This window comes from Podarcis vaucheri (genome assembly GCF_965113315.1).
Source record: "Podarcis vaucheri genome assembly, chromosome: 13".
NCBI lineage: Eukaryota > Metazoa > Chordata > Lepidosauria > Squamata > Lacertidae > Podarcis > Podarcis vaucheri.
In genome coordinates, this window is record NC_138751.1 from 1,515,404 (window position 1) to 1,538,461 (window position 23,058).

Here is a 23,058-nt window from a genome sequence, read left to right on the forward strand (position 1 = left end):
CTGTGAATTGTGCTCGGAAACGTACTGGGAGCCAATGTAGGTCTTTCAGGACCGGTGTTATGTGGTCATAGAATCATAGAACTGTAGAGTTGGAAGGGACCCTGAGGGTCATCTAGTCCAACCCCCTGCAATGAAGGAACATGCAGCTGGTCCATACAGGGTCTTCAGATGTGGTTGATGGAAGCCCAGAATATTGTATAAGATAAGAAAATGTGATGTTCTTTGGAAACTTTTGGTAAAAATTAAAATAAAGCGAGAGAAGAAATAAAACCCGGAAACTCGGCGCAGGCGCCCCCTTCTATTCTTTGTATCTCTGCGGCGTGACCCCTCCCCATCCCACGGGACCCGGAAACTGGCCGCAGAGGCCGCCCCTCTTCTCGCGCTCGCAGCTCTAGGTGCGCGGCTCTCCCTCCCTCCTGCGCCGCAAAGCGCGCCGCGCGCCATGGCTGGGCAGTTTCGCGACAGTGCCGTCGCTCAGATCCAAGATGGCGGCGCCGGCGATGCTGAGGCCGAGCGTCGGGATGGAGGCGCGCTGCCCGGACTGGACCCAGCAGGCCGTCACCACCGGGGTGAGTGGGGAGGGAGGGAGGGGGGGCAGAGGGGGGGCGCCGCCTCCCGCCCCCCCGCCCCACAACAGCCCCGCCAGGGAGGCCCAGGCCTGGGGTGGGGGGGGGGGAGCAGGTCCTGCCTCCTTTTCTCGTGGGTGGGGGGGGGAGTAGGAGGGGGTCGGGGGTCCCAGGTCCCCGCCCCGAAGAGGCTGCCCCCCCCCTCTGGGAGTCAGCGCCTTGTGTGGCTCCCCCCCCCCAGGGTGGCCCCCCCTGTCCTGTGTAATGCAGGATAGCCCCCCCCCTTTCGATGCCAAAGAGGCCTTTGGTCTGGACTCAGTCTGACCCCGATGTTTCCCTCTGGATCTGTGGGCTACTTTTTAAAAGGAGGCTGCATTTTATTTTATTTTTAATATAATTTTTATTATTACAGTGGTACCTCGGGTTACAGACGCTTCAGGTTACAGACTCCGCTAACCCAGAAATTAGTACTTTAGGTTAAGAACTTTGCTTCAGGATGAGAACAGAAATCGTGCTCCGGCGGCACGGCGGCAGCAGGAGGCCTCATTAGCTAAAGTGGTGCTTCAGGTTAAGAACAGACCTGAACGAATTAAGTACTTAACCCGAGGTACCACTGTAACAACAACAACAACAACAATAATAATAATAATAATTTATTTATATCCCGCCCTCCCCAGCCGAAACTGGGCTCAGAGCGGCTAACAACAGTAAAAATAACACCAGCCCTTGGCAGCCCTTCTCAGCATACCTTCCAGCTTGTCAATAGAGTTGTATCTCGGGTTACAGACGCTTCAGCTTACGCACTCTGCTAACCCAGAAATAGTACCTTGGGTTAAGAACTTTGCTTCAGGATGAGGACAGAAATTGTGCTCTTGCGGAGCGGCAGCAGCAGGAGGCCCCATTAGCTAAAGTAGTGCTTCAGGTTAAGAACGAACCTCCAGAACAAATTAAGTTCTTAACCCAAGGTACCACTGTATTGTTATTATTATTATTAATAATAATAATATTATACCCCGCCCATCTGGCTGGGTTTCCCCATCCACTCTGGGCAGCTTCCATCAAAATACAATAAAATACAATAACCTATTAAACATTAAAAGCTTCCCTAAACAGGGCTGCCTTCAGATGTCTTCTAAAAGTTAGATAGTTGTTTATTTCCTTGACATCTCATGGGAGGGTGTTCCACAGGGCGGGCGCCACCACCGAGAAGGCCCTCTGCCTGGTTCCCTGTAACTTGGCTTCTCGCAGTGAGGGAACCGCCAGGAGGTCCTTGGAGCTGGACCTCAGTGTCGGGGTAGAATGATGGGGGTGGAGACGCTCCTTCGGGTATACTAAGTTTTCTGTATTTCATTACATATCAAAAATCAAAGAAAAATAGAATCCATAACTTAAAGCATTGCTTAAATAAAGCATCAACTTCCTTCCCTCCCTCTGACAGACTTCCACACACCTTGACCAATTTCTTCGCATACCTGTATCCACTTTTTTACCTTATGTCAATCTTTTAGCAATCACCTTCTTACATGTGAATCAACTCCTTAATTTCCCATTACAAAACACTTCAACTCAAACCTACAAGTGTTTTCAACTGTCTACAATTTTCTTTCATATAAAGCATAAATTTGCCCCAGTCTTTTTGAAACAGTTCATCACACCGATTCCGAATCTTTCCCGGCATCTTAGCCAGCTCTGCATATTCAACCATTAAAATGAGGCTGCATTTTAAATTGCATTTTAACCTGTATTTTAAATTGTTTCCCCCCATTATGATTTTACTGTAATTTTACTGGTGCTAGCTGCCCTGAGCCCGGGGAAGGTGGGGTATAAATAAAATTTATTATTATTATTACCATTATTATTATTAAAAGGCTTCGTCGTGCTGCCTTGGAGCAGCTTCGTCCCGCATTTCGGGTTTCTTATCTCCCTCTCGATGGCCATTTAGGGACCCCCCCCCCCAATGTCCGTGTCTGAGCTTTGCATAGCCAAGCACAGACACATTCACAAATTCTTGTGCCTGCGTGTGTGATAGAGGGAGACAGATCCCAGAGGCTGCAGTAGTTTGTAATGGATTGCTTTGAAGTCCCTTCAGAACTAGATTAAGAATAAAAAGCACCCCCCCACTGTATTTTGCCAGAACAAAGGTGGCAACCCTCTCTCTCCACCCCGCACAGGCAGGCTTGCTCCCTGGTAGACTCGGAGAGGACAACTTACCAGTTATTTATTATTACTGTCCTGTTGTTATTTATTAAATTTGTATGCTGCGTGAGTGTACAAGGTGAGAATGTAAAATACATAATAAAAATAAGAACAAGACAAAACAATGCTCCCCCCCAAAAAGCACATTTAAAGATACATAGAATGGTAGTCAGCCCAAGGCCTGGTGGAAGAGGAATGTTTTTGCCCCCTAAAGCAGGCATCCCCAAACTTGGCCCTCCAGATGTTTTGGGACTACAATTCCCATCATCCCTGACCGCTGGTCCTGTTAGCTAGGGATGATGGGAGTTGTAGTCTCAAAGCATCTGGAGGACCAAGTTTGGGGGTGCTTGCCCTAAAGGTATGTAAGGAAGGCCCCTTCGCTGCGTTTTCTATCCTGCCCTTTTTTTCTCCATAGAGCTCAAGGCAGCATATGCACATGGGTCTCTCTACCACCGTCTTCTATTTTATCCTCACAACAGCTTTGCTGTGTGGGTTGGGCTGAGAGAGAGGCAGCGACTGGCCCCAGGAGACCCCCCCCCTCCACAAGCGAGATTCATGGCAGGGTGCAGGAGTCGAACCCTGGTCTCTCCCAGAAGCCCTGCTCCATCACTGCCCCTGTGGCTGTCATCGTTTACCTGTTGAATCTGTCAGCCGCTTTTCCTTGCCCGGGGCAGCCCAAAGCAGCTTAACAGCCAAACATATCTGCAACAAAATGCTGACACAATTAAGGGGGGGGGCGAGAATAGTGTTGGTTGGTTTGTGTATACCCGAAGCCATCACAAAGCAAGATGCGTAAAGCAAAATAAAATAAATCACACTGTGAAAATAATAATCAGAGCTTTGCACTCTGCCACATAAAAAAAACCCAGCCTCTTAGAAACCAGCAGGCAGAATCTGAGCACAATAACTGAGTTATTCACAACAATTCAGAAGCATTAAGGCTTCCAACCTCAAGAGCTCTCTTTTCCACCATTAATTCACCCAATCCTTTTTTAAAGCTATGCGTGACGTCGCCCTTCCTTTTCCCAACCCAGACGGCAGCAGTGGAAGAAGCTGCAGCTGGTGGGATTTCCTCCTCCCTTCCTGCATTTTGGGGGGGTTGGGCTGGATGACCCTTTGGAGCCCTTGCAGCTCTGCAAATCTATGATTCCAGCAAGCCCTCGAGATCTGGGCTTGGCCCCACGGTCCTTGCTTGTTCCTCACCCTCTTCCTCCCCTTCCTCAGACAACCATCATGGCTGTGGAGTTTGACGGTGGGGTCGTCATCGGTGCTGACTCCAGGACCACCACAGGGTGAGTGGGGGAAGGGGGGTGGCTGTGTGAAGGGCCTCCCAGCACCCTCTCTGAAAACCAACTCCACATTGCTTTTCCTGGGAGGCATTCCCCTCTGTTCTCAGGTGGCTGGGAGCAGAATGCCATCCCGGGAAGAATAATAAGAGGAATTGCAACAGCAAGAAGATGGCACTATTTTGTGAAGGGCCGCAGCTCAGCAGTCGAGCACATGTCCTGCATGCAGAAGGCCTTAGCTTCATGGGAAGGGCTGGGAATGTCACCTTGCCTGAAACCCTGGAAAGCCATTGCTTAAATAAAAAAAGAGAGTTTCAAAGCTTTACTGCAAGCAGCCTTAGCCTAAAGGTAAAGGGACCCCTGACCATTAGATCTAGTTGTGGCCGACTCTGGGGTTGCGGCGCTCATCTCGCTTTATTGGCCGAGGGAGCCGGCGTCCAGCTTCCGGGTCATGTGGCCAGCATGACTAAGCCGCTTCTGGCGAACCAGAGCAGCGCACGGAAACGCCGTTTACCTTCCCGCCGGAGCAGTACCTATTTATCTACTTTCACTTTGAGGTGCTTTCGAACTGCTAGGTTGGCAGGAGCAGGGACCGAGCAACGGGAGCTCACCCCGTCGCAGGGATTCAAACCGCCGACCTTCTGATCGGCAAGTCCTAGGCTCTGTGGTTTAACCCACAGCACCACCCGCGTCCCTTTTAGCCTTAGCCTAGTTACATAATAAGCACTGCAAAATGCAAAGCAACTCATTGCTCTTAAACAAATCAGCAATGTGGTGAGCCATTTCTGCCGGGCATTGAGGTCTGAGTTAATGTGAAGCTGCTTTCTTGAGCCCTTTTCAATTCTGCGCTTTCTCCAGAGCAATGAGGACCAGAATCTAACTCTGAGGGAGGGGGCATCAGAGCCCCTTCATTTCACGCAGGAGGCCCCAGCAGCATCCCTGTGTAGGGCTGGGAGAGAGACCCCTTGCTTGAGACCTTTGAGAGGCAGGTCAGAGGGGACGCTGGCTGAGTGAGGTGGGTCGTGAGGAGGGGCGCGAGACGCTGTAATAAGACAGCTTCCAATGTGTGGCTTTCACTTCTGGTTTGGGAGGTTAAGGGCGGCTTCTGGGCCCCTCAGACGCAGCCGCCCTGAAATCCTTTGTGGGCCGTGAACTCCCAACGCTGATGCCCCCCCCCCCCGCCTCCATCTTGCAGTTCGTACATCGCCAACCGCGTCACAGACAAGCTGACACAGATCCACGACCACATTTTCTGCTGCCGTTCGGGCTCCGCTGCCGACACCCAGGCCATCGCGGACGCCGTTACGTACCAGCTGGGCTTCCACAGGTATGGAGGGTGGGGGTGCTTGGGGCAGGGGAGGTAGGTGGGGGGGCAGCACATTTCTGGCCCCCCTGAGCCTGCAGGCCTGCCGGGGCTCCACAGAACCACACTCCTTTTCACTTGGTGATAAAACTCAGCTCTGGAAGAAGGAGAGGCCTGTTAACGTATTCTCTTGCTGTTCTTGGGGAACGTTCTTCCCAGCTGGAGATTCTGCCAAGTCAGGAGTTCACATGGGGCAGGGCTTGAAGAATCCAGAGACATGGATCTAATGCTTTAACTTTGGGGAATCATAGAACCGTAGAGCGGGAAGGGGTCCCCAAGGTCCATCTAGTCCAGCCCCCTGCTACGCAGGTGTCACTGGGAGGGCTGTGCCTATGCACAAAGGCTGCAGGAGAATAATAATAATAATACATTTTAATTTATACCCCGCCCTTACCGGTTCAGAAGACCGGGCTCAGGGCAGCTAACAACAAATTTAAAACACTTAATTGATGCAACAAAAAAACAGCATAAGATACAGTATAAAACATGAACAACAATAAATTCAGAATTCAGAATCAATTTAGGGGGGAAATCCATCCAATAAACATTAGATGATCACCAGGGCTAGCTGGCTAAGTTAGTCCTATTTGGGCCAGCAAGGAGACCAGGGGAGAGTTAGCTGTGGGATCCCAGAGCGGGTAATCTTCATAAAAAGGGAAAGAAGAGGAATAAAAGATCAGGCTAAGTTCAAATTGAAAGCCAGATGGAATAGCTCTGCTTTACAGGCCCTGCAGAAGGAGGTTAAATCCTGAAGGGCCTTGTCTCATGGGACGGAGTGTTCCACCAGGTCGGAGCCACCACTGAGAAGGCCCTGGCCCTGGTGGAGGATAGTTTGACTTCCTTGGGGCCCGGGACCTCTAAACTATGGTTCTTCATGGACCTTAAGGTCCTCTGCGGGGCGGACCAGGAGAGGCGGTCCCGTAGATACAAGGAAGATTTCTGGGGAACTCGATAAAGTTGGTGGTGTGGGGTCTGCGTGGATGTCCACAGCCCCCTGTGGCTGCCAGTCTCCGCCCTGCTTGCTCTGTGCGTCACCCGTTTCTCTTCTCTCCCCCCCCACCCAAAAAATTCTGCGCAGCATTGAACTGGACGAGCGCCCACTGGTGCACACAGCCGCCAGCCTCTTCAAGGAGATGTGCTACCGCTACCGAGAGGACCTCACGGCCGGGATCCTGGTGGCCGGCTGGGACAAGCGCAAAGGGGGACAGGTGAGATGGGGGGCTGCCCCCCAAGCAAGCAAGCAGGCTGGCCACCTACCCACCCACAGGGCCAGGCCTGGATCCCCGGCACGGGCAGCCTATGCTTGACTCTCTGAGCCCTGATGGGAGGCGGGGGCTGTATCCTCTGGACTGGCTCATAACTGAGTCTCCCCCCCCTTCCCAGGTCTACTCTGTCCCCATGGGGGGCATGATGGTCCGCCAGCCCTTCTCCATCGGGGGCTCGGGCAGCTCCTACATCTACGGCTTCGTCGACGCCACTTACAAGCCGGGGATGAGCAAGGAGCAGTGTCTGAGCTTCGCGGCCAACGGTAAGGATGCAGAACGGGGGGCCCTCAAATTGGGGTGGGGGGTGTCTCCCAGTCCTCCTGGGGGTGTCCTGCCTCACTCTCATCTCTTCCTTTTTTTAAAAAAAATATTTTTATTGATTTTAACATATAAAATGTACACACAAAACTTATCACTTATACAGTCTTTTTAGACTTCCATCAGCACCTCTGATGATCCACCGTTTTAACCACTTCTTACGCATTTATTAACTTTATATTGCCTTTACATCTCTTAACAAATCATCCTTCTCCATTTTTGCAATACTTCCAATAATACTCCTCACAAAACTTCTTGCAAACCTACAAATGTTGTCTGATCTTCACAAATACTTTTCAAATAGTCTGTAAATTTACTCCAGTCTTCTGTGAATTTCCGGTCCCGCCAGTTTCGAATCCTTCCTGTTAGTTTATCTAATTCTGCATAGTCCATTAACTTCATCCTCCATTCTTCGATCGTCGGTAATTCTTCTTCCTTCCATTTTTGGGCCAGTAATATTCTTGCTGCTGTTATTGCTATAAAAAGAGCTTACATTCCTTTCTGTTTATATCACTCCCAACAATGCCCAGTAAAAATGCTTCTGGTTTCTTTATAAATGTATATTTCAACATTTTTTTCATCTCATTCACTCTCCTCTCTTCCAGCCCTCGCCCTGGCCATGGACCGCGACGGCTCCAGCGGGGGGGTCATCCGCCTGGCGGCCATCACCAAGGACGGCGTGGAGCGCAAGGTCATCCTGGGAAACGACTTGCCCCGCTTCTCCACCCTCTGAAAAGTGGCGGGTTGGGGGGGGGCTCAGGCAGGAAGCGGAGGGGTTCGGGGAGTCCGTATTTTGTTCTGCTGTCAGATTGGTTTGATGCCGCATTAAAATGTCAGAGTCGGAAACAAAGTGCCTTTGACGGTTCCTCTCAAACACCCGGGTTTTGTCGGGGCGGAATGGGGGGGTCAGAATTACCGTTGTGTTTATATTCCCCTTTTTCCCTGCAAGGAGCTCAAGGTAGCGAACGCAGTAGAAAAAAGACCGAGAAATCGTGCAAAAGAAAACGAAATGCCGTGAAAATCCCTGAAATGAGAAGGAATCAACTAGAAATATTATCTTTTTTTTTAAAAGATATTTATTAAAAGTTTTTAAGATAGAAATATTATCTTATAGAAATAAACGAAAGAATAAAAATCAAAAAGTTTTATAGCTCGACCTAGGTGAAGGATTACAATACTTCAGAATTTTTGGGAGTTTTACCCCCCTTTTTTGAATTTTGGTCATTTAAGATTTATGATTTTTCTATTTCCTTCCGAGGAAACGGAATAGTTCAGTGAAGCGAGGTTTGTAGCCGGCATCCCGTTAAGGCCTTGTTCAATTTTAGGTTTTTCTAATTTTTTCCCCTTAAGCTTTTTGATTTTTATTATTTAGTTTATTTCCATAAGATAATATTTCTAGTCGATTCCTTCTCGTTCCAGGGATTTTCACAGTATTTCATTTCAAGGTAGCGTACGTGGTTCTCTCTCTGCTCCTTCAATAACTCACACATCTTCTGTATTTTCAGCTTTTTCCTCTGCAAGCCGCCTCGAGTCTTGTCAGGGGGAAAGACAGGCTAGCAAGGAATATATAAGCATCCCCACGACGAGCCTGCGAGGTAGGTTGGGCTGAGAGGCCCTGTGACCCAGGCAGCTTCAGGGCCCAGTGGGGAGGATTAATAATAATAATTTTATTATTTATGCCCCATCCATCTGGCTGGGGTGCCGGATATGAACCCTGGACCTCGTCCAGCCCTGCCTCCCTTCCTCACCACACTGACTCTCCGGTTTGATCTGCCCTGGCTTAGCATTGCTGGACTCGTAGTTTTGTGACACTGCGGAACTCCCTGCCACAGGACGGCTTTGTGAAAACAGGATGTTGGACTTGATGGGCCCGATCCCTGTCTCACGGCTTCCTGGAAAGGGAGGGGTGTGACCTTTCTCTGTCCCTTTGAGGCTCCTGGCGCAGGACCGTCCCCAGCGCCCGGCTCTTCTCCCTGTGCCCCCCAGGTGCCAGCAGGGGGCGCTGGTGGCCCCCCCTCCCCTGTGAGGGTGGCTGACTCCGCATTGCTAGCTGCCTCCCTCCCTCTAATCCCGATTGAGGTTTCTCCATCCTGCCGCAATTGTTCCCAGGCTGTGATTACCCTGGTGAGATAAGGGGTTACGCCCAGCCGAGGAGGAGGAAGAAGGTGCCGCAGGCCTGCCCTGGCCCCCCCCCTCTCCCAAACTCCACTTTTTGGGGGGCGGAGAAGGCGCCGTGCAGAAAACAAGGACCCTCGAACCACTATTTCTGGGCCCGCCGTCCTTTAATTTTGACTTTTAACGGCCCGACGTGTTTTCTTCTCCTCCGCCTGCCTGTTTTGGTGGGTGGGGTGTCTGGTTTCGCACTCGGCCCTTCCCTCTTTCCTGCTCCAGCCTGCCTTCTGCTTGGACCGGGCGGGCGGGCGGATTGGGCCCAGCGCCAGCGCCGGAGGAGAGGCCTTGACACGCAAGCAGCTCACAACACTGCCTGGGCCCCCTGCCTAGCAGCTCAACGTGGCAAAAAGAATTGGGGCCCACCCCCTCCCCTCTCTTTGGAGACCCACCTGCCCTTTGTGAGCTGGGCCTGGTTTGAGAAGCGCTGGGGTCTTGGAAGGGTCCACCAAAGGTCATCCAGCCCAACCCCGACTCAAAAAAAACACACACTTGAAACGAGGGTGGGGGAGTAACGACTTTTATTGCTCCATCTCTGCTGCTGGGGCTCTGGGTTCGGGACCCAAGCCTGCAAACCTGTCTGTTTCAGGTTGCACCCATCTGAGCCCCACAACTAGTCCGCTTCAGTTTGGGGTCGCTGCCCACATCCTGGCTTTTCACACAGCTCTGCTTGGGTCTCACCCCTTGCTTATTTGACCTCGGATCATTTTGGGGGGTGGGGGCTGGGAAGCAGCCAAGCCCCTCTTCTCACCCCAGTAGCTTCCAACACGCGGGCTGCGCTCGCTGTCAACGAGTTTGCTGGGGGTGTGGGGGGGGGCTTGCACTGACCCCCCACCCTGTATTGCCGGGAGTCTCCTGTGGGGCCCAAGCTCAGTCTTCCTGCTCCAGGGGCACCTGTGGGGGGCGAGGAGTGTTCCTCGGGGGGAGCTCAGCTGGTTACTTCCCTCTCGGAGTCCAGCTGGTGGCGGAAGGAGACCCTGGCCTTTCCACTGAAGTAAGCCCTTCCACTCTGGGAGTCTGTCTCGCTGCTGGTGGACGGCGTGGAGCGTGTCCGCGGCGCTGCAGCTTGGGGGGCGTCCGAGGAGGAGGAGGAAGCGGCTGCTGCAGGTGGAGAAGGAAGAGGAGAGGCTCAAGCAGAGTTTGCAACCCCTGCTCTCCAGGGGGTTGGTTTGGATGACCGCCTGGGGTCCCAACTATCATTTGGTGATTCTCCCAAAAGGCAGGCAAGGGAGGGAAACGTGGGATGGAGGGGCCAGGTCAGCTCACTGGCAAATGGGCAAGGGATCCCCACGGCCCTGCCCTGGGGGGTGGGCTGCATCTAGGGCAGAGAGAAGTTGACCAAGGGGAGTGCAAGGGACTTGGGGGGGGGGTCTCCTTACCTGCGGGGGGCTCCTTCTGCTCCGTCTTGCTGTGGCGCCTGGAGCGCCTTCCCCGGGGGAAGCAGCTGGGAAACTTTGACCCCATCCTGTCCGATCCTGAGGCAGAAAGAGAGACGTGAGGGGGGGCATGTGGAATAGGGGTGTGTGCTCTCCCTGCCCCCCATTGTCACCCCCCTGCAAACACAGGAGAATCAGGTAGGGAGCACAGAGAAAACCTCAAAGCATGCCTGCTCTGTCTCCCACCCCCCCTAATTTTTTTTTTACAAAACCCCTTTTCACATTTGCAAAGGGCGGGGTTCTGCCTCCAGGGCTCTGCCCCCCCTTGCTGGCCTCTTTCTCCCCACCCCCCCACCCCAAAGTAGAGACCACCACACACCCACCCCCGTTTTTCCTTCCCTTTGGGCCCGGGCTGGGGTCTCCCCTGGGTCCCTGCTCACCTGCCCGCGCCTCTCTCGCTCTCCCGGGGCTCCCGGAGTGTCAAGACGGGGAGTTCCCCGCCCCCCCCCGCCCTGGGTGGGCCAGGCCAGGGGAGACGCCCCCCTCCCGCCTCCTCCGGCAAACAGCGCCCGGCGCCGCCTCCCCAACTGCCTCCCTCCCTCCCTCCGTCCAGCTGGAGCCTGCGGGGGGGGGCACCCCAAATATACCTGCTCCTCTCCAGCACCCCCGGCAGGGCGGCCGGGAGTCCCCCAAAGGCGCGAGACACCCCCTTCTAAGTCTTTTTCGGGGGGCAGAGGATCCACGTCTGGGCCAAACGGGGAACGCCGCCCGTCGCACTGCGCGGGGTCGGGCTGGATGGCCTCGGGGGTCCCCTTCCAACTCTCCAGATCTGCCACGAACTCGGGAGAAACAGGCGCAGGAAGGGGCCTTGGGAAGCGCCTAAAACAAACCGGGGCCCCCTTTTTTTGATGGGGGTGGGTGGCATTCCAAAATCCAAAGTGGCCCTTTGAACCCCCAACCCCCCCCGGCCGGGGTTGCGCTAGATGACCCTGCGGGGTCCCATCCGACAGCAGGAAAGCGCGTCTCGGGGTCCGGGAAGCGAAGGCGCTCTGTGCATGCTCGAGAGCAGCCCTTTTTGGGGGCGAGGGCAGGGGGGGGCCTCATCCTGCCTCGCCTCGGCTGGGGATTGGGCGGAAGGGCAGGGGCGGCGCCGGCGGCTCTCTGCACATGGCTCGGGGCCCTCTGGGCGGGGCTTCTTCCCCGCCCCCCCCCCCCCGCGGCCGGTTTTCCCAGCTGCATCAGCAGCGACGGCGCCCTGCTCGCCCCCCCCGGACCCTGCAGGTGAGACCCCCCCACACACACACACCTGGCCTCCCTCCCCATCTGTAAATTTCCACCAGGTCCTGCGCGCCTGCCTCCCTCCCTCCCTCCCCACCCCACGGAAAATCCCAGTATCCCGACCCCCCCCCCACCCCTTGCAGATCAGAAGGGCTCCGGCTTCGGAAAGACCCCCCTTCCCCACCCTGGAAAATCCCGAGGCCCCGCCCCCTTTCTCTTGCCCCCCCCCGTCCTTATGACTCAAAATCTCCGCTACTCGGGGAGGAATTTGGCAAGCTGGGGGGGGGCGGTACTTCCTCCTCCTCCTCCCCCTCGGAAACTGGGGCCGGGTGGGAGGGGGAGAGCACCGTGCATGGTGGGACAGGGGCCCGGACGCCTGGGTTCTTTTTCTGGGGAGGAGCAAAGTGGGGGCGTCCTCTCTCTCTCTCTCTCTGCGCCCCAGGAATGGGGGCGAGCGGATAGGTGGGGGGGGAGGAAGGAACGGGTCTGGGTCTGGTTTCGCCCCCTTTGCAGGGCTTTGGGGCGTCCCCACACCGCTCAGAGACACGTGTCTAACTGTCTAGCTTCCTGCTGCTTTTTTTAGGGGGGGGGGGGTCCTGAGTCTTTTGACCTGGACTCCTGGGCTGGAGTTTCTGTTAGCTCCCGAAAGTGCTCTCCATTTATTGATTTATTGCGGGGGTCGGATGCGGCCCAATTGCCTTCTAAATTGAATCAGCGTGTTTTCACATGAGTAGAAGGTGTCCTTTTATTTAAAATGCATCTCTGGGTTATTTGCAGGGCATAGGAATGCCTTCATTCCACCCCCCCCAAAAAAAAATATAGTCCGGCCCCCCACAAGCCCCCTGCTGAAAAAGTTTACTGACCGCTGATATATTGCCCATTTTACCCCCTCCCCTCGTTTGATCTCCGGAACCACAACCCTGCAAGGAAGGTTAGGTTGAAAGAGGCAGGGACTGGCCCCCAAACTCCCCCCCCTGGACTCTCTCAGAGGCTAGTTCTAACCACTGCACCACGCTGCCTCTCTAGTCAGAGCCCCAGGGCAGCTACCTGAGCTGCTCTTGGAGCTGCAAGCGGACCACCCTCGCTGCCTACTTCCGAGTAGACCGAGAGCATATCTCTGAGTCCTTGCAGGAATTGTAGAACTGTAGTGTCGGAAGGGACCCTCCAGCGGTCATCTAGCCCAACCCGCCTGCAAATAGGACAGAAGCAGCTGAGGAAGTCCTGGGCTGCTTTTGGCTTTCAGCCGTTCTGTTGGGCCTTAATGAAGTTTCACGACTGGACTTGCAGAGTCAGGGCTTGGGGTTCCCCCAACCCCTTTCGGTTTCCTGCATTTGGGGCAGGGACTCCCAGAGGTCATCTAGGGGTGGCCAACTCCCAAGAGACTGCCATCTACTCACAGAGTTAAAAACTGGCAGTGATCTGCTCCCCTTTTTGGGGGTTCAGGCCAAAGTTGTTCAGGTTTTTTTTTTTACGGAGGGGGAAAGCCACATTTTTTGGGGTGCAGGAAGCAAAAATGTTTCTTTTAGTTGAGCCAAACTTGTTGAGCTTCTTTTGGGAGGGCAGTGATCTACCAGTGATCTACCCCAGACGTCCAGTGACCAATAGATCACAGGACGATCTCAGCAAAAGAATCCCACCCGAGCTCTCTTTAAAAACCTCCAACGAAAAAGAAAGCCAATCCCCTTCCAAGGCCACAGTCTTTGAATGGTAGAGCTGCAAGGGGGACCCCTAGCGGTCATCTAGTCCAACCCTCCCTGAAATGCAGGAATCTCCAGTTCCCCCCTTTTCTGGGCCTGGAAGAGACCCACATCCTCCAGGCAAGACCCGGAGGCAAAAGAACAGGGGTAGGCAAACTAAGGCCCGGGGACTGGATCCAGCCCAATCGGCTTCTAAATCCGACCTGCGGACGGTCCGGGAATCAGCGTGTTTTTACATGAGTAGAATGTGCTCTTTTATTTAAAATTAGTCATTTATTTTATTCTTCAAAATCTAGTCTGGCCCCCCATAAGGTCTGAGGGAGAGTGGACTGGCCCCCTGCTGAAACAGTTTGCTGACCCCTGCAAAAGAGGAAGCCCTGCCTGAGGCTGTAGTAATTCTGGGATTCCCGGTTTCAGTTCAGGTCAAGACGGGGGAAATCCTCTTTTAATCTTCCGGTGTGGGGATGTGTCGCTTGGAGGGCGCAGTGCCAACCAGGGGTGCAGGCAAGTGCCATTTTGGCTGGGCTTGCATGCTCCTGAGGTTGCCCGGCTGAGCTCCCAATTTGGGGGTGGACGTGGGGCGGAAGATCAAGCGAGGTTCAATGCATTAAAGGGGGTTGGACTGGATGACCCTGCGGGGTCCCAACGCAAAATTCTGTGACCCTTATAGAGAGGGTGAGAGCAGACGCCAGGCAGAGTTGAGACCTGCTCCCCTGGCCTTCCTCGTTCCCCCTCCGAGGGCTGCCCCTCCCAGCTGCCCTTCACCCCATAGAATTCCTGGGCGGTGGGAGTTTATCATGGCAGCAAAACCAATCTTCCCGCAAAAGACCCAAACCGTTGCATTGCTCCCAGAGAATTAAAGCAAATCACTTTACTGGAGCGAAAGGATTTGGGGCATATTATTTGGCCTTCTCCAAGAGGATTTCGGGCAGCCAAGTGGGCTGATCATTGGGAGATTGTAGATTTGGGTCCCAAGTCCTTCGTTCATTCGTTTAATTGCATTATCCTACCTTCCTTCTCCGCCCCCATCTCAGGTGAGGCCCCACAACAGCCCTGTTGGGTAGGTCAGGCTGAGAGAAGACAGGGACTCGCCCCAAACGCTGCCGAGTGGGGGGATTTGAACCCTCGTCTCTCCCCGGTCCTAGCCTGACACTAACCACTACACCGCTCTGCCTCTGTCATGTAGAGGTTTATGCACTCACACCAGCGCCTTGTCTTAGGCAGCCAGTGCGAATCCTGCAATATTGGTGTTCGATTTCCTTGCACTCTCACGGGACCGTCTTCAAGGGTAGCCCCATACCCAGTGCGTTGCACTAGTCCAGCCAGAAGGTTAGCAGGACATGACTTGGTGAACCTAGTCTAGGAGCTGGCAAACCACTGGAGCTCACCCCCCACTGCTCCAAGGCAGGCCCACATGTGCCCCTCCTCCAGCCCTGTCCAAATATTATGCAGATATGGTGCCTCTTCCTCTAGTATCCTACCCCGATTTGCAGAGTTCTCTGGCATCGGAGAGAGCCGCCTTGTTGCACCAGGCCCATTTCGCCCCATAATGTCTTCACAGGCAGACGGCAGCGCTCCGGGGTCCCTGGCTGGCTTTAAAAGAGGACAGGACAAATTCCTTGAGGAGGAAGCAGGGAATGCTTCTGAATGCCAGAGGGGAGAGTGCTCCTCTTGCGCCCGGATTCTGCGGGGGGGGGGGCTTCCCTTGGGGGTATTCCACGATGCCAGGCTAAGGTGAGGACCCCCTTTGGCCTCTTCCAGCGGCACGCCCCTACTGCCGTCGTTTTTTATTTCTTCAAAAAAAAATATTAGTTTTCCAGAAAAAAATAAACAAACAAACGTAAAAACAAACAAACAGACATATATCTCAACTCTATCTAAACCAAACTTTGTAGCATTGTTAAGTGACTTCCTCATATCCCTCTGATTGGATTTCACTGTATATCATTTTAACGGTTTTCCAAAACCTAAGTTCTTAAAAAAATTACTTCTTTCTTTCTTTACATTTCAACTTTAAACATATTAATTCATCACATTACACATTTAAATCCTAAGCCTATCTGGTACTTGCAGGTAGTCCAATTAATTTAAGATATTTAACTAAATAGTTTTTAAATTTCGTCCATTCTTCCTGATAGTCCTCCTCCTTCTGGTCACGGACTCTTCTGGTCATGTCGGCTAGCTCCGAAAAGTCCACCACCTTCATCTGCCATTACTCCACTGTTGGAACTTTTTGTGTTTTCCAATTCTTAGCTAGCAAAATTCTAGCTGCAGTTGTGGCATACAAAAATAATTTAACATATTTCCGGGGCAATTCCAAACCTGTTATTCCAAGAAGAAAGGCCTCTGGTTTCTTAATACATGTATATTTCAACATTTTTTTCAATTCATTCTAAATCTTCTTCCAGAAATCTTTCACCTTGGGGCAAGGCCACCACATATGATAAAAAGTACCTTCTTTTTCTTTGCATTTCCAGAAGACATTATCACTGTTGTGATAAATCTTTGCTAATTTGACTGGGGTTAAGTACCACCTAGACATCATTTTGGTAATATTTTCCTTTAAAACCGTACATGCAGTAAACTTGACCCCTTTCTTCCACAGTCTTTTTCAATTCATTCTATATGGTATCCCAGAAGGCTTTAATCTTGGAACATGTGGACCCTTCTGCCGTCCTTAATCGAGCCTCCTGGCGCAGGGGCAGTCCACCTCGCTCGCTAGGTCCTTAGGGACATTTAGCCACGGGGGGGGGGGGGCAGGAGGCTGGGCCAAGAGATGTTGTTGTTTAGTCATTTAGTCGTGTCCGCCTCTTCGGGACCCCCTGGACCAGAGCACGCCAGGCCCTCCTGTCTTCCACTGCCTCCCGCAGTTTGGTCAAACTCATGCTGGTAGCTTTGAGAACACTGTCCAACCATCTCATCCTCTGTCGTCCCCTTCTCCTTGCGCCCTCCATCTTTCCCAACATCAGGGTCTTTTCCAGGGAGTCTTCTCTTCTCATGAGGTGGCCAAAGTCTTGGGGCCTCAGCTTCAGGATCTGTCCTTCCAGTGAGCACTCAGGGCTGATTTCCTTCAGAATGGAGAGGTTTGATCTTCTTGCAGTCCATGGGACTCTCCAGAGTCTCCTCCAGCACCAGAATTCAAAAGCATCCATTCTTCGGCGATCAGCCTTCTTTATGGTCCAGCTCTCACTTCCATAAATCACTACTGGGAAAACCAGAGCTTTCACTATACGGACCTTTGTTGGCAAGGTGATGTCTATACTTTTTAAGATGCTGTCTAGGTTTGTCATTGCTTTTCTCCCAGGAAGCAGGTGTCTTTTAATTTCGTGGCTGCTGTCACCATCTGCAGTGATCATGGAGCCCAAGACAGTAAAATCTCTCCCTGCCTCCATTTCTTCCCCATCTATTTGCCAGGAGGTGGTGGGACCAGTGGCCATGATCTTCGTTTTTTGGATGTTGAGCTTCAGACCATATTTTGCGCTCTCCTCTTTCACCTTCATTAAAAGGTTCTTTAATTCCTCCTCACTTTCTGCCATCAAGGTTGTGTCATCTGCATATCTGAGGTTGTTGATATTTCTTCCGGCAATCTTAATTCCAAGAGATGGGGAACCCCTTTGGCCTCGCCCCGCGGGGACCCTCGGACGCCCTGGGCGAGGCCAGCCTGCGCTTCCTGCCCAACACGTCTGTCCGGCATCCAGACCCGCCTGGGACCAGCGGGGGGGGGGTGGGAGGGAGAGAGGGATGCCCCCCCTTTCCCGGGGCGTGAGTCAGGCGGACCAGGCAGGGTGGGGCAGGAACTGGCTGCCTGGAGAGACCGGCTGCTGCCTGCGCGTAAAAATTTCCAGCGGAATCGGGGAAAGAGAGAGAGAACGAATTTCCTGTGCCGAAGTTTTTGGAGATCTCCGGGCCCGGCATGAGGGCTCGGACTCCTGGGTTCTTTTTGCTCCTCCTCCTCCTCCCGCACCCCAGCAGGACGGCCCCATGCTGAGCTTGGAGAGACCCCACCCCGGCGGGGAGACCCCGGACGACTCGGATCTGGAAGCGGAGGACGAGAGAGATGGTCTCCGCCGGGACGAGGCGCCAGGTCAGTCGATGCAGGGACGCCCCACTTTTTGTAGGTTGTGGGTTGATTAGGGGCAGGAGTTGGGGGTCCCCTAACCGGTCCTGCCTCCCTCCCTCCCCAGGTGACCTCAGCCCCTTCCTGGCCATCTACGAGCGGAAGCCCCTCCGGTCTCAGGGACCCCTTTTTCTTAGGGGCGTCCCCGTCACTGCGCGCGTGGAGAGCGCAGAGAGATATGCCAGCGGTTCCAAGGTAAGGGGGCGCCTAAGGGAGAAGGGGGGCGGGGGGCGGAAATCGAAGGGGCACCCAAGGCGCATCTAGCCCGCCCCCAAGCGATGCGGGAATCACAGCAATTAAATCCACAGAGTCAAATGATATATATTATTTTCCGAAGGCAACCTGGACTTCCTCATTCAGCGCATCCGCTGCAAAGTTGCCTATAACTTTTATTTTAATTTTTTCCCGTGGGAATGAAAAACAGGGCAGTAGGTTCGGGGCTTTGCCAGCCGGGCAACCTTTGGTTTTTGGGAAGGGGGGCGCCGCTGCCTCTCCTCGCCCTCCCGGTTCTGCTCCGGGGAGGATCCTGCAGCCCTGAGCAGGCAAGTCAGAGCGGGGCTTTGGTGTCCTGTGAGTGAGTCTCAGGTTACAAAGAGACAAAGAGAATCCGGAGAGGGAGGGAAGGAGCTCTCTTTGCAAATCCAGTTAGCAAAAAAAACAGACCTTTCTCTAGCACTGAGAGAGCAGCAGCAGCAGGATCAGGCCCAAGGGGGGCCCAGCTGGCCCCGCACCCTGTCCTCACAGGTGCCTCAGCGGGAAACCCGTGAACAGGATTCCCGAACTGCAGCGGGTTGGTATGGATGACCCCTTGGGGTCCCTGGTCCAACTCTACATTTATACAGTTCTGTGAAATGTTCCCTGGCCACTGAGCCAGGAGTTGGCCAGGTGGCCTTATTTTCTCTCTTTGCTTGCTTATGGCATTGATAATCCCAAATTTTCCTACCAGGAGCTCATTGTGTTCTATACCCAGTTTAATTCCCCATTCCCCGTTTAATCCCTGCAACTACCCTGCGAGGTGGTCCAGGCGGAGGGACCCAGGAGGCTTCGTGGCGGAGTGCAGGGATTCGAACCCTGTTCTCTCCCAGGAACTCGTCCCACACTCTCACCACTACCCCACACGGTTGCTCCACCCCCCCAATCCTTTTTATGAATCCGTGAGCGCTTTAACTCCCAATTAGCTTAGGCTGAGAGGCAGGGACTGGCCCCCAAACTCACACCCGGTGGGTCCTCACTCCAAGGTCCTAGTCCTCAAGGAATGCCAGCGACAGCCCTGCGAGGTGGTCCAGGCTGAGAGCTGAGTCCAGGGAGAGCTTTGTGCTCAAGTCGCGGGATCTGAACCCGGGTCTCTCCCAGGCCCTCAAATTACACTCCCCTCCGTGTAAACGGTGGTGGCAGACTCCCCTTCCTTGGAGGTTTTTAAGCAGAGATGGGGTGACTCTGGGTCATGGGTGCTTTAGCTGAGATTCCTGCATCGCAGGGGGTTGGTATGGATGACCCCTGGGGGTCCCTGACAACTGCACAATGCTATGTTTCCAAAGCAGGTCTTGTGCGGCTGAGACTGGCATAGGTAAACTCCAGCCCTCCAGATGTTTTGGGACTACAACTCCCATCATCCCTAGCAAACAGGTCCAGCAGTTCAGGGATGATGGGAGTTGTAGTCCCAAAACATCTGGAGGGCCGAATTTGCCTCTGCCAGGCTGAGCCGTGGGCATCTCCTCTTGTCTGGCAACAGTATGCAAATAGTATGCAAATAGGTTCCCCCTCCACGTCCGTTAGGCAAATGAGGTGTGGCTTTTGTTGACGAGCTGTTTCTCAACTAAACCGAAAGCGCTGCACAGATTTCTTAATCGGTCAAGACCGAGAGACTCAGCTGAATGTTGGAGGATTCGGGGCAGAGGGAGAAAGTAAAGGGCTTCTTTGGTGCGGAGTTAGACTATGGAACTCTCTCCCACTGGAGGCAGAGATGCTTCTCAAGGCCAGTTTCTGGAAACCCCACGTCTGCTTGCTGGTTCCCCACCATGGGCCCTTGACCGGCCCCCGTGAGAGTGCTGGCCAAGAGGGGCCACGGGGGCCGGACCCTGCAACTCTCTTCTGATTCTTGCAAATCGGTTGTCTCTGAGCCAAACAGCCATGCAGATTCCCTCCCCAAAAAACCTACCGTCTCAAAACCCTTTGCCTGCCGTGGATCTGGGCCATTGTGGGGAGCTGTGCCCAGATCTCTGGACTGATCCTGCACCCAGACCTTTTCCCCAACGCCTCCCCTTCTGCTCCCGCTGCCACCAGCCGTTGCTTCTCCCATTATTGTTTTCTAAATGTGATTTTTATTGTGTTTGCCATCGTATCTACTAAAATGAGGCTGCATTTTAATGTTGTATTTTAATCCTGTTTTTAAGTTGTATTTCAATCAATTGTTTCTATACCTGGTGATAGCCTCCCTGAGCCTGGTCTCGGCTGGGGAGGGCGGGGTATAAATAAATAAATTTATATACACACACACATACACAGGGTTTTATATATGCATATATATATATAAAATATATACTGTATACATAGTTTCTTCTGGACTTCCCATCCACCCTTTCCTGATGTTTGTTTGTTTCTTCCTTTTTTCTTAGCTGTCTCATATCACATATGTTTGAATTATCTAAGCCCCGATATCGATTGCTGTTGTTTCTCCCTTCCGGAGCTCAAGCTGCTCTCCGGCTCCTCAAGTGGCAGGGAGTTCCGTGGGTGCCCTTTGCAAGCAGGCTCTGCCTCTCCGCCAGGCCTCTGGGTCCCCTTTGAGGAGGGAGAGGGAGTCCAATAATAATAATAATAATAATAATTTATTTATTTATACCCCGCCCTTCCTGGTTTAGAAAAGCAGGCTTAGGGCAGCTAACAACAAATTTAAAAACACTTACCCATAACACGCACAGACATTTCCCCTTACTTTCTAGGAGGGAAAAAGTGAGTGTTATAGTGCAAAAAATACGGTAATTTAAAACCTCCTCTTCTCCCTTCTCTTCCTCTTCCTCCTTTTCCGGCTCCTCGTGACACCGAGCAGAGGCAGCAGCTTGTTTTGCAGACAACAAACCGGCTGGCTCTGAATGCACCACGAAATAAAGGGGATTGCAAGGGGAAGAGGAAAAAGAAACTGAACCTTTTTAGGGGGGGGGAGCCCCCTTTCTGCTCCATGCGGATCTGACCTGTTGCAGGAAGGGAGAGCGGCTATGGGGCTTGTGTCCCCCTTGCAGGTTCGCCTCCTTGGCCGGATCCAGCAAGATATTCTCATACGCCTTCAAGCTTGGTTTTTCGTAGCATCGTGGCGCCAGAGGGGCCCTCCAAAGGTCATTTAGTCCAACCCCGCCACCAGTTTTTGGTTTCCGAACACAGAATGTCTCGGAATTGGGTGGGAGGCGTGGAAAGGGGAGGGCAAACGGGAAGGGTCCCAAGTGCCATAGTTGGGGGGTGGGCTAGCCAGTTTTTTGCCCCCGGTGAAGCCCCCAGGAGAGCCAGGCTGCCGCATGAGACCAATGGGGGGACCCCCTAGTCCAGCCGCCTCCTCTTCCCACGGGACCAGCCAGATTGCCATCCCGGGACCCGAGTGCGAGAGGAATGCTCTCCCTTCCCGTGGTTTTGTCTGCAACCCGGCATTCAGAAGCATCGCTGCCTCCGTCAGTGGAGAGCCCTTTCCTCCTCCATCCATTTCTCAAGCTCCCCAAGTTGGCCTCCTGTGGCAGGGAGTTCCACAGGTTATCCAAGAGAAGGGTTTTATTTTTGCAGGTCACGAATCCCCCGCTGTTCAGCTTCATTGGGTGATGGTTCGTGAGAGAGGATTGCTGTTTTCTTTTGCATTTTGTCTTCTCCTTTTTACTCTTTTCTGCGTCCCTCCCCTGAAGACTATAATCTCCTGATTTCATAAGAAGTCTTGCAGCTCAATATCCGCTTTTCTCAAGGTGCCCTGAGCCCGTTGGCCAAGGCATCCTCTCTGGCCTTTCGCAATTCCTCCGTAACCTTACAGCAGCCATCCATCTCTCTCTCTTTTTTTCCTTTCAATTTTTTGTATTGATTTTCCAAAATTTTTAAACAAACAAACATACATCTTAACTGTGCTTGATCCAATCTTGGTAACATTGTTAAGTGACTTCCTCAAACCTCCCTGGCTGAATTTCAGTGTATGTCATTGTAACAGTTTTCCAAAACCAATTTTCTCATAAAATTAACTTAGTCACTTAACATCTTTCTTTGTTGCTTATGGTGTTGTTGTTTTTTACAAATGTCATTTTAAACATTTTCTTCCAGTCTGTTCCTTTTCCTTTTTTTAAAAAAATATTTTTATTAAGAATTTAAACAAAACATATTATCTTAGTACATATCATCCTTGATTTCCCCCCATCCCCCCCTAAAATAACCCCCTCCCTGCCCCCCCGACTTCCCTCAGTTCCAACCTCTGGTTTCTCTACAAATGCTATTCTCTGCATGTTACAAAACTGTATAGATCCTTAATTTATCTGCCTGATTATTGTCGATAAAGAGTTTGTGAGTGTTTAGTCAAAACCTGCCAAGGAGTCCAGTTCACTTTCTTGTTTCTTTAAATACTTTGTAAAAGGTTCCCATTCATCTTTAAAATCTCAGTTATCCTTGTCCCGTAGTTTATGTCTCAATTTTGCCAATTCTGCATCGTCCATTAATTTTTCTTGCCATGATTCTTTAGTCGGTGTTTCCTCATTCTTCCATCCTTGTGCTATTAAGACTCTTGCCACCGTTGTCACATAAATGAAGATATTTTTCAGTTTCCTTGGCAGGTCTTTTCCTACAATCCCTAACAAAAATGCTTCAGGTTTCTTAACAAATGTTAGATGGGACATTTTCTTCAATTCATTGTATATCATTTCCCAAAACTTTTTAATTGCATTCCATTACCACCACATAGGGTAGAATGTCCCCTCCTTTTCCTTACACTTCCAACACATATTTGAACTGGTTTTATACATTTTTCCTAACTGCACTGGAGTCATATACCATCTATACCTCATCTCCATATAATTTTCTTTCAGCAAAGAACAATCTGTAAATTTTAAATCAATTTTCCATAACCTTTCCCAATCTTCTCACCTGATATCAGATGCACAGCCACTCTGCAAAGGGGGACCTTCATATCACAATTGCCCCCATTCCCGGTGGAATCATGTAAGTGCAGAGTTGGAACGGGCCCTCCAGCGGCCATCTAGTCCAACCCCCTGCAATGCGGGGTTGGGGGGGGAGAGGAGAGTTTGTCTGCCCCCACAAAGGGCTCATTGTGGTGATTTCAGCGGCCGGCTTCTCTCTCCTGAAAAATTGCACAAAGCAAAGCGCAGTAATAAAGGACTGAGGACTCGAAAGTACAGTTTCTAATGCTGATTTTACAAAAAAAGGTTTGGAAACCTAAATAGCAAGTTTGAAAAC

At 52.2% G+C, this 23,058-nt stretch overlaps 3 protein-coding genes and 1 long non-coding RNA gene across 4 annotated transcripts in view; 2 read left to right on the forward strand and 2 right to left on the reverse strand.

Annotated features, from left to right (window-relative positions):
* The window catches only part of LOC309518140, a 178,407-nt gene that overhangs the window by 14,628 nt on the left and 140,721 nt on the right, over positions 1 to 23,058 (reverse strand). The window lies entirely within an intron of this gene.
* PSMB6 (proteasome 20S subunit beta 6) lies at positions 418 to 7,844 on the forward strand. Its single transcript, XM_082197909.1, has 6 exons — positions 418 to 569; positions 3,987 to 4,054; positions 5,244 to 5,375; positions 6,490 to 6,619; positions 6,795 to 6,939; positions 7,600 to 7,844. Exons 1-6 carry the CDS (start codon positions 486 to 488, stop codon positions 7,725 to 7,727), a joined length of 687 nt encoding a protein of 228 aa, XP_082054035.1. The 5' UTR covers positions 418 to 485; the 3' UTR covers positions 7,728 to 7,844.
* LOC309518125 (uncharacterized protein C17orf114 homolog) lies at positions 9,668 to 11,134 on the reverse strand. Its single transcript, XM_082197969.1, has 3 exons — positions 10,980 to 11,134; positions 10,543 to 10,638; positions 9,668 to 10,264 (listed from the first exon to the last, which is right to left on the reverse strand). Exons 2-3 carry the CDS (start codon positions 10,625 to 10,627, stop codon positions 10,092 to 10,094), a joined length of 258 nt encoding a protein of 85 aa, XP_082054095.1. The 5' UTR covers positions 10,628 to 10,638; positions 10,980 to 11,134; the 3' UTR covers positions 9,668 to 10,091.
* PLD2 (phospholipase D2) overlaps positions 17,240 to 23,058 on the forward strand; it is a 34,091-nt gene continuing 28,272 nt past the window's right edge. The window contains exons 1-2 of the mRNA XM_082197531.1: positions 17,240 to 17,598; positions 17,699 to 17,826. Of these exons, the coding sequence (XP_082053657.1) occupies positions 17,256 to 17,598; positions 17,699 to 17,826 (471 nt within the window). The 5' untranslated portion in view covers positions 17,240 to 17,255. The remainder of the gene's footprint in view (positions 17,599 to 17,698; positions 17,827 to 23,058) is intronic.